This window comes from Colletotrichum navitas (assembly GCF_030913465.1).
Source record: "Colletotrichum navitas strain CBS 125086 chromosome Unknown LY79scaffold_98, whole genome shotgun sequence".
In the NCBI taxonomy this organism is placed as follows: Eukaryota; Fungi; Ascomycota; class Sordariomycetes; order Glomerellales; family Glomerellaceae; genus Colletotrichum; species Colletotrichum navitas.
The window spans coordinates 80528-94582 of NW_026850644.1; the positions used below are offsets into that span (position 1 = coordinate 80528).

General features: G+C 51.4%; 4 protein-coding genes across 4 annotated transcripts; all 4 read left to right on the forward strand.

Moving 5' to 3' along the window:
• Nucleotides 1–1374: 1374 nt before the first annotated feature.
• On the forward strand, nucleotides 1375–2250 carry LY79DRAFT_673828 (uncharacterized protein; the record flags this gene model as incomplete). Its single annotated transcript, XM_060564228.1, has 2 exons — nucleotides 1375–1920; nucleotides 2107–2250. The coding sequence occupies 2 exons, from the start codon at nucleotides 1375–1377 to the stop codon at nucleotides 2248–2250; spliced, it is 690 nt and encodes a 229-aa protein (XP_060408795.1).
• Nucleotides 2251–4019: 1769 nt separating this feature from the next.
• On the forward strand, nucleotides 4020–4841 carry LY79DRAFT_417039 (uncharacterized protein). The gene has a single exon (XM_060553139.1). It carries the CDS (start codon nucleotides 4159–4161, stop codon nucleotides 4699–4701), a length of 543 nt encoding a protein of 180 aa, XP_060408796.1. The 5' UTR covers nucleotides 4020–4158; the 3' UTR covers nucleotides 4702–4841.
• Nucleotides 4842–6495: 1654 nt separating this feature from the next.
• Nucleotides 6496–7167, forward strand: LY79DRAFT_526381 (uncharacterized protein; the record flags this gene model as incomplete). The annotated part of the gene is made up of 1 exon (XM_060555832.1): nucleotides 6496–7167. One exon carries the CDS (start codon nucleotides 6496–6498, stop codon nucleotides 7165–7167), a length of 672 nt encoding a protein of 223 aa, XP_060408797.1.
• Nucleotides 7168–7871: 704 nt separating this feature from the next.
• Nucleotides 7872–11098, forward strand: LY79DRAFT_653269 (family 61 glycosyl hydrolase; the record flags this gene model as incomplete). The annotated part of the gene is made up of 2 exons (XM_060562594.1): nucleotides 7872–7877; nucleotides 9489–11098. 2 exons carry the CDS (start codon nucleotides 7872–7874, stop codon nucleotides 10920–10922), a joined length of 1440 nt encoding a protein of 479 aa, XP_060408798.1. The 3' UTR covers nucleotides 10923–11098.
• Between the last annotated feature and the right edge of the window lie 2957 nt (nucleotides 11099–14055).

The window sequence follows — 14055 nt, forward strand, 5'->3', positions numbered from 1 at the left end:
GCCAACCGGGGGAGGTCCGGCACCAAAGCTTGGATAATGACGTTTCCGCAGCTTCGGTTGAGCTCCCGCCGTGGGTTTTTTTTTTTTTTTTTGTTGTTTTTTTCTGGGGCACTTTCAGGAGAAATGAACGAGGATGATTTATAATTGGAACGTGGGAAACACGGAGTGGATTGGCGTCTATTTTTGTGTTTTCACTGCGATAGTACTACATTCTGCCCACCCCCTTTTTTGTTTCTTGTCTGTTTTCTGGCATGCATGCACAATTTCATGCGGCGGTACATAGAACATCATAGCTCCTCACCTTTTGCATATTATCTGACCGTCCGTCTGCAGGGTCATACAGAGGATAGGGGAGGATCTTGCTTTCGATTTGGCGTGGTGTTGAGAAACAACATTCCTGCCTTGTTGTCTTGGCTGGATAGACAGACTACTTTAGAGAAGGTGTTTCTTGTCTTCGGATGCACACTAAAACGCACGCACGCACGCACGCTCGCTCGCTCGCACACCGATGATCTAGAGAGTCGATGCAATCAGGGGTTGAGAGGGGTTTACGGAGAATGGGGGAGAAAGAGAGAAGGAGATGATGAGAGCAATTTTACTTCACTTCTTCAGAGACGATAACATTTCCTCTGCGTGCCGATGCCCGTTGTTTTCCTTTTCTTTCCCCCCAACCCGTCAGGTTCGGACATTGCTCCTCAATCAGCCATCAGCCCAGCGTATGCGTGCCGCATGCTTACTTGCGTCTGGGCTGGACGAGCGCAATGCTACCTACTTGGGTATGTAAGTGATGGTTTCGGTGGGTGACCGGAAACGACTGGGCGCGAGTCTGCTTCACCTTGCCCTCACGACCACCAAGACCTCCCCCTCCTCCTCAACACACCTAAAGCAGAAAGGCATGAACTGATCGGCACCCCGGCAGAGACATCGTCCTTCGACACCACCTTGACGCACTGCGATCAACAAATCCCCGCCAACAATCCTCCGTGTACTGCATAAGTCGGTGTCGTCGAGAACGGCGTCGCTAGCAGACCGCGCTAAGGCACAGCAAACGCTATTCTAGCTCTCTCTCTCTCTCAGGTCTCAACTGTCTCTTGGGATTTTCTTTTTTGGCCTTCCCTGCCCTTGTTACCCTGCATGTCATAAAGCTCGAGCACCACCTCCTCTGTCGTCCTAGCTCGGGCTCTGCTCTCCTCGGATACCTGTTCACTCATCACCCACCCAACACCCAACTTATATCTCGGGCCCCTTCACCTGGGTCCCCTTCGGATAGTCCGAAAAAGAAAGGCCCTCCCCCAACCACTTCCCTTCTCATCCAGAAATCCCGCCATCCGTCGCAGTCTTCTATATATACCGGGGCGGCTTCCGTCAAACATCATGTCAACGGAGACCTTCACGCAAAAGGCCATGATGAGTGCCGGCCTCTCGGGGCCGCACAACTACCACTACCAGAAACACCACCTGTACAACCCGGCTCCGAGGCTCTCCGCCCTTGTACAGGCTAAGCAAGCCAAGTCATCGTCGAGGCGCTCGTCGACGATGGCCCGGCAGCGAGCACGCCAGCAACAACCCCAGCCACTACATCCCCTGGCAACCATGGTCGCCGTCGTTTTCGACTACTTTTTGAGAGGAGTTCTGGACATCACAAGACCGCCGAGAGAACTGGTCACCATGGTCGTGAGGGGGGTCTTTACCAGCCTCTGCTGGGCGTATCATGCGCTGCCCATGCCGCTTGCAGTGGGCATGTTTTATTACGGCTTCCAGAGCGTCCCCGACGGATTCCGCAGCGTCGAGGAGTTGCGGATGATGTACAGCACGAAATCGGACGGCGGAGCGGTCGTCGGGGGCGCATCCGGCATCGAAGGCCTTTACGGGCTGGGCGAGCTGGTCCTGGTGCGATGGGGGGATTTGGGTGTCCTGTCGGTAAGCTTTTTCTGACATCATTCCTATTTTTTGTTATTTTTTTATTTTTATTTTTTTCCTTGTCGTTGTCTTCCCGTTCCTTACTTGTCTCGGCTCGGGCATGCGCTTTCATTTCTTCCAATGACGAATCACGATGATCGGATAAAAAATAAAAATAAAAAGTGTTGGGGACTGACGTTGGTCCAGGCGTTCTATTGTCTCGCCATGATGACGGCGGCGTATACGGTCATGGTGCTCATGGAGATGCGCGACTACATCCTTGACACCTGGGCTCTCATTGTCGACGAGGCTCTCGAGATCAAAGCGCTGCTGCGAGCGGACGAGGCCTAGCTAGGCCTTCCGGAAAAGGAGGCCTTAGTCTGCTTTCGGAATCGTTCGTGCTGCTAAGGGATCTGATCCCACGGTCGGTCATAAGAGGCGTTCATTTTGATTACTCCATTCATCCTCGTTTGTCTCGTTTACTTCCTCTCTGGTGGGAGAAGAGAGAAAGAGTAGCGTGTGGTCGGACTGTGAGATGTTCATTCTCACTCACTTTCGCCTTCGCTCCCCCTCCACACACACACACACACTCATTCTCTTTTACTTACGCTCACTTCTGGGGGGAAACGGGCGCCCGCCCGCTTAAAAGTACAAAACTGGCGTCATTTGGTACGGCGCTTTGGGCGAGAATTTTGCATGTTCTGGAGTGGAATTCGTTCCGGATCTTCAGACGAAGAAGGAACACAAGAAAAGAAGACGGAGTTTCCAGGTGTTTTTCGTTTTTATTCTCGGTTGGTATGGGAATACACCATAACTGAGTGATCGTTTGGAGGGAAAGGTTGCACTATACGTCTGACGCTGCCTGGCACACAAACAACAGCGTCAGCAGGTTCGATATGATGATGATCTATGTACAACACCTAATGAATGAAAATTACCAGGTCTAGCAGTGCAGTCCTTCCATAGGAATAAGAATAATAGGAGGATCGGGGATGGTTAGAGACCACACCCACTCTCTCTCTCTCTCTCTCTTTCTTTGACTTTCTTCCCCATGTCGAAATGGACACTAACCACACAAATCCACGTTTCTCCTCCCTCTTGCTTCCCTTTTTCCCTTTTGAATGCAGCTGCAGAATGCAGTAGAATTGGCATTTTTGACGCACCCCCCGTTCTCCCTCTGCTGCAGCCGACTAGCTACCCACACCACACAGCCATCCGCTCAACGCCGCAGCACTCCCTGCACTCCTGTTTTTTTCTCACCCATCGTCTCACCTCGGTCTCGGTCCCGGTTGACTCTCGCCTCCTGCGTCGCCCTTGCCCTGGGCTGGGCTGGGCTGCTTACACCATTCGCTTGTGTTCCCCGCATTCGTTAACCGCTCAACTGCTCGCGGACATTGACGAGGATCGCTGGCGTGAAACAATCTTTGGGGGGGGCGAATGTTTCCACCATCAGTCTTATTGCCTGTTTACAACTTTGTGATTGACACTACCTACTCGGACCCACTCACTACACTTCCCATGCTTAAGTAAGTTCTGTCCTACCCCAGACTCGTCAGCATCATGCCACCCCCTCATGAAACAGATACTCTATGGCTTAGAAACCTTTATCACCCACCAAAAAAATATATCATTAATCAGTCTGACGGTCCACAAAAGCCTTATCTTTACAAAGACCAACTGGTAACTGCACAAAGGACGAGTAGACTGGACGCAGGGCGTCCTGCTGCGGCGTGAGGACGGCCCTCACCACGTGTCTGTCATCTTTGGCAGCGTAAGGCATATCAAGGCATGATCGTCTACCATGCTTTATTATTCCGCCAACGGCGGATTGTTATGCTTGGCCGCTCGGAACTTGGCCTTCCCCCCACGTATCAGAGGTGGTCACTTGGTTATGGACTTATGGCCCTTGTGCCAGTATAAGATTCGCGAATGTCGTGCCCTACTCTGCTGTGTCAGACCAGCGAGCCTTTTTTGTTGGTAAATCTGATGGTCGACTGCCGTCCAGAGCATGGCTGACCCTGTCTTACCCCGCGATTCATATTGCGTTCGATTTCTTCTCAGGCCGTCATTCCGGAGGGTGTGACCTCTCCTCCTCTCTTCTTCCAGGTTGCGCCAAACCTTGTTCGACATTTTGATTGCCGTTGATTGCCGCCGTGTAGCATCGATTTCGTGAACAGCGCAGCGACCGTGCATAGGACACCCGCTAGATCACGGCCCGATCGGCATTTCCCATTCCTGGGGCAGATCTTTCTGAGGAACATGAAAAAGATGTTGAGAATGTTTACGGACATGAATGGGCTTGGCGGCCTGCTTTTGGTGGTGATCGTGCTCATGGCTTTGGTGTTTGCCTCGGCGAGATTTGACTATGTAATAAGTGTTTCGTCTCTCTACCATGGTACCAGCGGTACTAACCGCTTCGCGCAGATCTTGACGTCGGACAAAGGCACCGAGGAAGGCGTCGGCGGTGAGGAGGATTCGACGTATGCTTTTTATGCGAGCAAGAGAAGGAGGGCTTCCAGTAAGTATTTCTCAATGTTATGGCGATCCAGTATTCGTTTTACTTTCTTACATTGGAGTCAGGTGCGAAGCATGTTAAATTCAATAATTGAAGGTCATCCGGCCGGAGATCTTGTGCTTGTCAACATTTTCGCGAAGGCCGGATGCTTTGATCGCACGGCGATGCCATTATCTTCTTCCCTTATTCGGGGACAACAGCGAACAGCCTGGCGGATCGTGCTCGGCATTCCTAGAGTGTTGCGACCAGTTCAGTCGTTTATAAGTATTGTTTTGGATCATTCGTAGGCTTGGATTTCTCCGTTGCTCACAGAAGAGAACTTGCTCTTCATTCTGATGCAACTGATTGTCAGGGCGTTTATGGAGTGTATGTATTGTGTCCATATCCAAATATCAACCATACGTTCCATGATGGCGGTTCTGTGAACACGTTTTCTTATGGACCTCGGATATCATTGTCACGCACAATTTTCCGATAAACTTTGCTTTAACTAAGCTCCGTGTCCTTTCGCAGACCATCAGTTATAAATGTTGACGTGACTAAGGTGTAATATACAGTGCCTGGCCTCCGTAACGTCGTCCGTGTAACGTATTTGATATAAGAGTACCCGTAAAATGCCGAATTTGCCGCATGTATGACCTCAAATATATCCGAGTAAGTTGAGGTCCAGCACTATCTTTGACGCAAAGGGTGAAAGACTCTATCTTCTCATACTAGGACTGGTGGCTCTCTCTTATACATTACCAGAACAAGCCATGTATTAACCAGTTAGGACTTAATAAAAGCGGTGCTGATATCAGGTACGAAATAGAAACCGACAGCCACTTGGAAGCCGTCTGGGCTCGATGATCATCACAAAAGTCAGATCCCGGTGCTTTCAAAAGACACCATGAATCACCAAAAGATAGGATGGGCATCTCCACCTGCTGTCCACTATTTGTTTGTCCTTTTGGGCGCTGCCTCGCTGACAACACACTTCAATGAAATAGGAATTCGTCATATGCTCTTTGCCGGAGAAAATATGTCACTCGAGTTGACGTTCCCAGCCTCTACAAGACCCTACCGCATCAACATGTCTTAGTCTTGTAGGCAAGGAGAACCAGTAGATCTGTTCCTCGAGTTGTCAACGTGTCAGATGTTTGTGCCGACACAAGACAGTAATATATTGTTTCTGAGAGTTACCGGCGTCTCATTCGTTTCCAGCGCAGGTTCTCTACTCAACAGCATTGAAATCCCCAAGGCCTTTCGAGCTCTCATGATTCAATCTCTGTCTGAGCCACAAGATGCACTGTGATAGGCTGGCATTGGTGACCTGTTTGATAAAAGACCTAGGAGAAAGTACCAGTGACCCCAGTTTCTTCATTGAGGCGTCGTGTTTGTGTTTTGGTCGGAGTTGTCGCGAAGGGAGGCGCTTGACGTTCATAATAGGATCCGTCGGCGAGATGCAGAAGTAAAAAGCCCACGTGGAACAAAAACGTGACTGACGTTTGCAACACGTTGCAAAATATATGTGGTGTTAGTTTCCACGATGGCGCAGTCTAATAGCGAGTCATGCTGGTCCACGGTATCGCACCTCTTGAATACAAGGACTGATCCAAGACCGATGCCTAATTGCGCCTCTAGGCTAGGAATCAACAGTCCCAGTTCCCACGCGTGTCCAGGGGGACCGAAAACATACCCCTGCATGGACTCGTTTAGGTGGTGATGTCGATCTGAGCCGACCCTGGAGAGGTGGCTGTGGAGCGTAGATCATATTCGCAAGGTAGTATTGTGCCACCTTAGTATAGTCAGGCATGTGGCTGTGAAGAGGATTCGGTCTGACATCATGTTGAACGGAAATGCTTTAAGAGCCGATGAGGTCCAGGTGATGATGGGAATTCATCGTTATTTGCAAAGCACCTTCAACCGAGTCCACTTGTCGCACAAGCCAATCTACAATGCCATTCGCCTCCGGATTCCTCAAGATGAAGCCTGTCGCGGATGTCCCTGCGGACGAAGCCCCGCCGCCATATGAAGCAAAGCCCAGCCGAAGCCCAATCCCTGACACTCAGACACCGCACTCACCGAGCCCACGACCGCCGATGCCGCCGCCGCCGCCGTCGCAAGTGGCCCGCCAGTTCCCGCCGGCCTTTAATGTCTACACGCAAAGCTTCAGCCGGACAATGATCCTCGGCGAACACCAAAATCAGCCATCCTATGCCATGTCATTGCACAGTGGTTTGGGCAGTTCACCGCCAATGGTGCTGCACTCCGGGCCGACAAATGCCTTCCCACCACTTGCTTCAGTGGAGTATCACAGCTTCAGCACCAGGATGAGCATAACGCTGCCTCCTGCGCCAAGAGGCAGTCCCGGGGGAGCACCCGTTATCGAACTGGGATCTAAGCTGGACTTTCCTTCGTCAACGTATCATTTTACAATGGGCGTTGGACCGAACTGTGAACGGCTCGAGCAGTTTCAGTGGAGGCCAAGCTCTGGCGAAGCGATTGCCATGCTGGATGGGAGGAGCAGGGGCTGGAAGCTGGTTAGACTGGCCCAATCAGCCGGGCCGGCCACCTTCAAGGGAAGTGACGGGAAGGAAGTGGTCGCAGTGTGGACAGATGCCCAAATGAGCTTGTCCAAGCAGGCCAAGTTCGCATTCTTGGGCAGTGGCCTCACAGGCGAGCTGGGCGAACGCTGGGCGGTCATGGCTGTCATATCCGGCTTGGCCATCTTCGAGCGGCAAAGACAGCGCAACCACAACCACAACCATTGACGTTTTGTAGCCACTCCATGGTATTGTGCGGTACTGCCTGTAGGGGCGCTTTATGATTGCATGATCTTTATCGATACGGTTATGCCATGTTTCGTTATGTTAGTTATGTCAGCTTGATACCCACGAGTGACTACAGAATAGATAATGAGTGCCCAAGGGCTCGAATAACCCCATGCATAACAGCCATGACTCAATCTTCTCGTGGCTTGATTGTGTGATAAAGTGATTTGGTTTGAGCGATCCCATCACCCATAAGCGCCCCCAATGGCTGGGTGCCCAAGGGCATTTATAGGTGCGTCATATTGAGTGTCGCCACAACCACCGTCTTTCCAACATGGACTGTGACAGGAACTAAAAATGTGCAATAGGGCTGGCTGTGTGTACACGCTCGCTGATCATGCAAGGGCGGGAAATCCTTGTTGGATCTGCCACCTTGAGTGGAACATTGATGGAAAATTGTGAGGACGCCAGTTGTCTGGTTCGGAGCTGGGTTCTGGTGGAGACTTGAGTGGAGGAAGCGCAGGGCGATTCGCACGGGGAAGAAAACGTAATAACAAGATCATGACCGACAGACCCGGCGGCTGACAGAGGTGGCACGCTGCTTTAAAAGGACATCCTTGCCTTTATGCCAGTGTCGAGACCGCTGACTGTTAACCATTGATGGCGATGGCGCGAACGTACCTGCTCGGATTCATGCCGCCGCAATGGACGTATTGCCAAGCCCCCGAGGACGACACCGTAAGGAGGCGGGTATCGCCCTGCCCTATCCGTACGTAGTAAACCAACCTCACATAGTGGGTTCTGTTCTTCTAGTGTGCCGGCAGCTTGACGTGTCGAGCTGGGCCGCCGCACCAGCAAAGCATTGAAGTGTGATTTACTTACGGCTGACATGCAATCTAGAGCCCAATGCTGACTGGATGGTGAAGCTCATCTCTGAGAGGAAACGGCTGCAGAGCAACCCATCCTAGATTTCCTAGACGCTGAGCCTTTCACTCCTCACAGGCATAACCCCCCGCAACTCCCTGGTGGGATAAAGCGCCAAGAGGATTGGTGGAATGGGGGAGAAAAATACCTGCATCTCGCCATGCTCGGTGCAGGGGCAAAGTGGTCTGCAGAAAGCATTCTACTTATGTACGTTGACGGACAATCCCTGAGGCTCCGCCGCAGCGACCCAGGACGTTAAACACCTTTCGAGATATAGCGCGTAAGGTGTTGATTGCAGTCATCAACGGCGCAGGGTGAATTCGGCGGTACAATTAAGAAGGGAACGGGTCTCAGGATTTAGTGGTTTCAGGGTGGCTACCGGGATCTGACGGGGATCCGACAAGGGATCAACTGAGAGCGTGACGCGCCGGGACGAGCCAATCGGTTCGGCCAGCGAAGCTCGAGAGTGGGGATGAAGTACGATGGCCCCGGCCGGGTATCCCTTTTCAACGGTTGGCTCTCTCAAAAGTCATCCCATGTCCGAGGAAATTCGCGTTGTCTCATCTTGTTTGCTGTAGTTTTCCTTGTCTCAACTGACAACGACATGACAGATCCTGAACCTCGTGACCTGTCTAGGCGGTAGTTAGTGTCCGTCCTACAGCCTGGGAACATGTCCTATATGTCCACGTTACGAACACCAGCAGAGGAACAGTTGGCACTCGCCTGTCATTCTCGGGGGAACAACATGGGCTTACGTCTCCCGAGCTTCTCTTCTCGCAACCGGCAACATGAGAGAAGTTGTCATGAGTCCATTGGCTCCCCCCCGAGGCACATGTCCCAGACCCCTAGTCCTCGCCCACCCATCACTCGTAGTAAATCAGATTCGAGCCCACTATACCGAATCCTAGCCCTGCCTATCTCCCGCATACTCGAGATCCCCCTCCCATGTTTACCCCCACCAAATAGCCGGATATGATTGTCTTGCGTATAATTGAAACTTTGGCGGAACGGCGGGATTGGTCCTTTCAATTTTGACCTGATGGGGTCGAGAGGCAAGACAGCGGTGCAAGCGGCCATCTTGAGAGACCGTCGTACAAAGCTCTCTAGTATATATCATTGTTTCTGCCCGGCCCTCGCCAGGTCTGACATCTCTCCTTGCGATCCATAGTGTTCAGCTTCACTTGACTTGTGTGTCTATCTCGTTCCTTTATTCCAATTTTGTCATTCTTTTTCACCTGACCAGGTTGTCATTCGTTCTTTTCGGTCTTAGACCTATCCCCGACACTCGCTTTCCAACCAACCAAGCTATTCTCACAGTCAAGGCTTCGGCAATTTTCTCGAACAACTCTCAAAGACAAGCCAAACCCATTTCAAGCTCTCCAGCCGCCAAAATGAAGTCCACTGTCACCTCTCTTCTTGGATCTGCGGCCCTGGTGGCCGCTCACGGTATCGTCAACAACGCTGTGATCGGCGGCAAGAACTTTACATTCTACCAGCCCTACCAGGACCCATACATGAAACCCGCCCCTGAACGCATATCTCGTGCTATCCAGAGCAACGGTCCCGTTGAAGATGTCACCAGCATCGACATTCAGTGCGGTGCTGCTACCGCCGGTGGCGGTACCAACCCCGCCAAGCTTGTTGCTAAGGCTGCTGCCGGCGAGGAGGTCACCCTTGACTGGACCATCTGGCCTGACTCCCACATCGGCCCTACCATCACCTACATGGCTAAGTGCGCCAACAACGACTGCACCACTTGGCAGCCTGGCAAAGATGCAGCCTGGTTTAAAATTCAGGAGCAGGGCCGCGAGGGCACCTCCAACAACTGGGGTGCGACCCCTCTTATGAAGGCCGGCAACTCTGGTGTCAAGTACACCATTCCCGAGTGCATTGCCCCCGGTCAGTACCTCGTCCGTCACGAGATCATTGCCCTCCACGCCGCCTTCTCCTACCCCGGTGCTCAGTTCTACCCCAGCTGCCACCAGATCGAGGTTACCGGTTCCGGCAGCATCAACCCCTCTGACCTGGTTGCCTTTCCCGGTGCTTACAAGGGCACCGACGCTGGAATCACCTACGACGCCTACAAGGCTCAGCCGTACACGATTCCTGGCCCCAAGGTCTTCTCCTGCTCCGGCTCCGGCTCCGGCTCTGCCCCCGTCTCTTCTGCTGCTCCTGCACCCTCCGCCCCTGCTGCTACCACGGCGCCCGCCACCCCTAGCCAGACCGCCGTCGCCGACGACGATGAAGACTGCCCCGCCACCACCACCGCCGCTGCCCCTGTTGCCACTTCTACCCAGCCTGCCAGCGATGAGGAGGATGACTGCCCCGCCGAGACCCCCTCCGCCACCAGCTCCGCGGTGGCCTCCGGCCCTACTGCGAAGGAGGTAGATGCCGAGGAGGATGACTGCCCTGCCGAGACTCCTGCCACTACTACTCATGCTTCCCCCGTTGCCACTCCCACCAAGGCTGCCAACGACGAAGAGGATGACTGCCCCGCCGAGACTCCCTCTGCCACCCCTACTCCCACTCAGTCTGCCAATGACGATGAGGACGACTGTCCTGCCGAGTCCACTGCTCCTGTCGTCGCCACTCCCACCAAGGCTGCCAACGACGACGAGGATGACTGCCCTGCCGAGACTCCCTCTGCCACCCCTACTCCCACTCAGTCTGCCAATGACGATGAGGACGACTGCCCTGCCGAGTCCACTGCTCCTGTCGTTGCCGCTCCCACCGCGGCCGCCGGCGACGACGAGGACGATTGCCCCGCGGAGACTCCCTCTGCCACTCCCCGTGTCAAGCGCATGACCATCCACGAACGTCGCCTCGTATAAATCCCAACATTCCGCCGATTACTCTCGGTGCTTTGTCTCTTATAGACGTTGGCCCATATTATATGGCTCGAGGGAGTGAAATGTTAGTGGGCTCGCAGTGGATGTTCACAATTGTGGCGCCAGCGGTTCTGATCCGACCTTGGATCGTTCTGTTTCATGTACAAATTCTTTCCTGTATATTAGTTTACATAAAGTATATATATATCTTCACGATATAGATCATACCATCATGTCCTCGAACGTTCCAATTCGCTTGTAATCAGTTGAGACATATATTCGCTCAAGAGATTACTTTTGCTTCGAATGCTAGTATACCTCGTCTTGTCCATGACTGTGATTAGATGAACCATAGCGTGGTATGGCATTGCTATTTGAAAAGGAATTGGCTTCCTCTATATTGGCAGAGAGTACAACCCCGCGGCAACTAATCATGGCTTTCCAAGCTGGCGTTTTTATTAAGGCAGCTATAGCAATATTGACAGCAGACAGGTTGCAAGCATGACCCCTATGAACAGTTGTTAATTAAGCCTAGACCCTTGGAGAGCTTTTTGCCTTGCTCTAATCTTATAACATCCGGAGAAAGTATAAACATGCTTCCCGACTGCGGCTACGAACTCGGCACATTCTTATTCAGATGCTGTTGAACGGCGCTTTTTCCAGAAAGACCCAGCTTCATCCGCAAGAGCAACCGCACTGAGCAAGACCCTCGCATAGATAGCGCCGGCAAAAATGTTCGATCCGCCCCCGCGACTCGTGTCGTGTCGATAAGTGGCGCAGAACAATACAAAGCTAAAGTAAGTATTATGTCACTCCTCGGCAGTGCCAATGGCGCGTCGCTGTATTCCATTAACTAAACATGACCACGAGCTTGTCTCTTTTCCTATTCCGAAAAGGAGAAGTGCTGTCAGCTCGTTAAGCGTGTCGTTGGGGAGCCGGAAATAGACATGGAGTTCGGATTCAGCGTCGATGTGAAAGTAATAGTGTTACCGCTGAAAAGCTCAAACGCTGAGGTAGAGGAATAGCTGGGCAGGCCACAAGATCCATACAAAACAGTGAAAAGATCAGTCATACTAAAAAGAGAATTGAGCGTGCCCTTAGATTGAACATTGTCCTTAAGCTTTTGATCATGAGCGGACTTGCACGTCAAAGAAACCGGCATGAAAGCTCTTGTTTTCCAACACACGAGTTTGAAATTCTTGGTAACATTCGAAAGATATATAGCCTACGGCATTGACTGGGCACTCGTCTTCAACTTAAATCTAAGTAATATACGGGAAATTGGAGTTCCCACTGTACAAGAGAATGTAGTGGTATACAGGTATTTGTGCTGACTTCATTAAGAGCTGACGCCGCTACTTATGCATCACGGTTAACTAAGGGAGAATATATATGTGCCTTGAAGGAATTCCGTGGCCGTGATCAAACGATACCTTGTTCGGGACCCAGGTGTACATTTGAGATGAAACGTACTTGCTTCCAGAGATGCCAACAATGCCGCGAGGAAAGTTTTGCTATAGATAGCGACGAAGATAGTTCCTCTTTACCTTGAATCATTGTTATACCCTGGGACTGGTTCACATCTGAACTTTATAGTGCTTGGCCATACTTTGATACAAGTAACAAAGTCAGCATATAGCAGAGGGCTTGTCAGGAGTTTCTGGGTGAGCTTTTGACTCTCTGTCTCCATGACAGGTAACGTCAAGGGCTGCATAAATGGTTTCGCCAGCTATAGTGCCAGTTAGTAAGTTCCTATTCATGCTGTCTCAGTTCTTGCAGATGTGTATTGGCACAAGGTCATGAAGAAAGACGAAGATGCGGGATTTGATGGCAGGCTTCACGAGAATTCTGCACTCTCCATTGATTCTCTATACTTTGTCTATGCCCTGCCAGTCCGGGAACAATGATCAATTCCAAGACATAAGCTTACCCCTCCAAAGCGAGCGGAGCACCGTGGTTTCCAGTGCTTGTACAAAGCCTAACGGTTTGTAATACCAAGGGCTTAGCATGTATTGAAATATAGTCTTGAATGACTTAGGATAAGCAAGACTTGGTATCTTAAAAGTGCCTCCATACGCGGTTTCATAAGGCCGACTTTGTAGTAGGGATGATGCATCGCTAGGGCCAGGGATTTTCACTTTCTGTTTCTCGATTGAATTTGTGATGAAAGCACGCCAATGAGTGGCGAGTTGCAGCTATTGTATCCCCCATGCCGTATCTTGAAGCATGATGGCTACAATCTATGCTATCGATTGTTTTACTGCGCTTTTAACCCACTGGCGCATTACTCGTAGCCTAATAGTACGGCTGATGCTGGACGAAACAACCGTGTATAGTTTGTACTAAACACTTAGCGTGGCTCTCGAGCCACTGCAAGAAATGACTTCAATACTATACAATACCCATTGTTGCTTGAGAATACCTTTGTAGTTCGAGAAAATAACGCCGTGTAGGACTAAATATAAAGTGGACCGACTTTACGTTGGTCGAAATTTTCTTAACATCTCTCTCGCATCACCATCACTCCTCCCCAGCTAAGGCACAGCAACTTCGAGCAACTACTTTATCAAGATGCAGTCTTTAACCCACTTACCAGCCGCCTGTGTTGTACTTTTTACTGCCCCACTTAGGACCGTCTGGGGTCTACATACAAGAGCCGAGACTCCGTTAGATGCAGCAAACAGAGTACCGCAAGGCATAAAATAGGCTAAAGATGGCTCCGTAGTATTGGATACTACTGAGACTATAAAGCGGGTTCCTCCTCCTTGTAAAATCCTAAACAGGTTTATAGAAACACTGACAAGGCGATTAATGGGTTCAAGATGCGGTTCCGTGTTAGCGGTCCTGTTGGCGAGTTTACTCCTGCTAGTGAAGACCCCGGTGGCGATAAAACCAGCGCCGGGGAAACCCTAGGACTTCACGTCTTGATCCACGGTGACGGCGGCGGGTCGTTCTTCCAGATGCCCAACCAGGGCGTAAAGATCAAACCTGGCTGGGGTGGCTGTTCTCTCGCCAGATGTGAATTTCCGCTGGGGAGGCGGCAATAACCTTACCCGCCCTGATGGCGTCGCCCACGCTCAAGCCATTGACGACCTGATCATCCAAATCTTACCAAAGTGCCTGTCCTTCAATACCT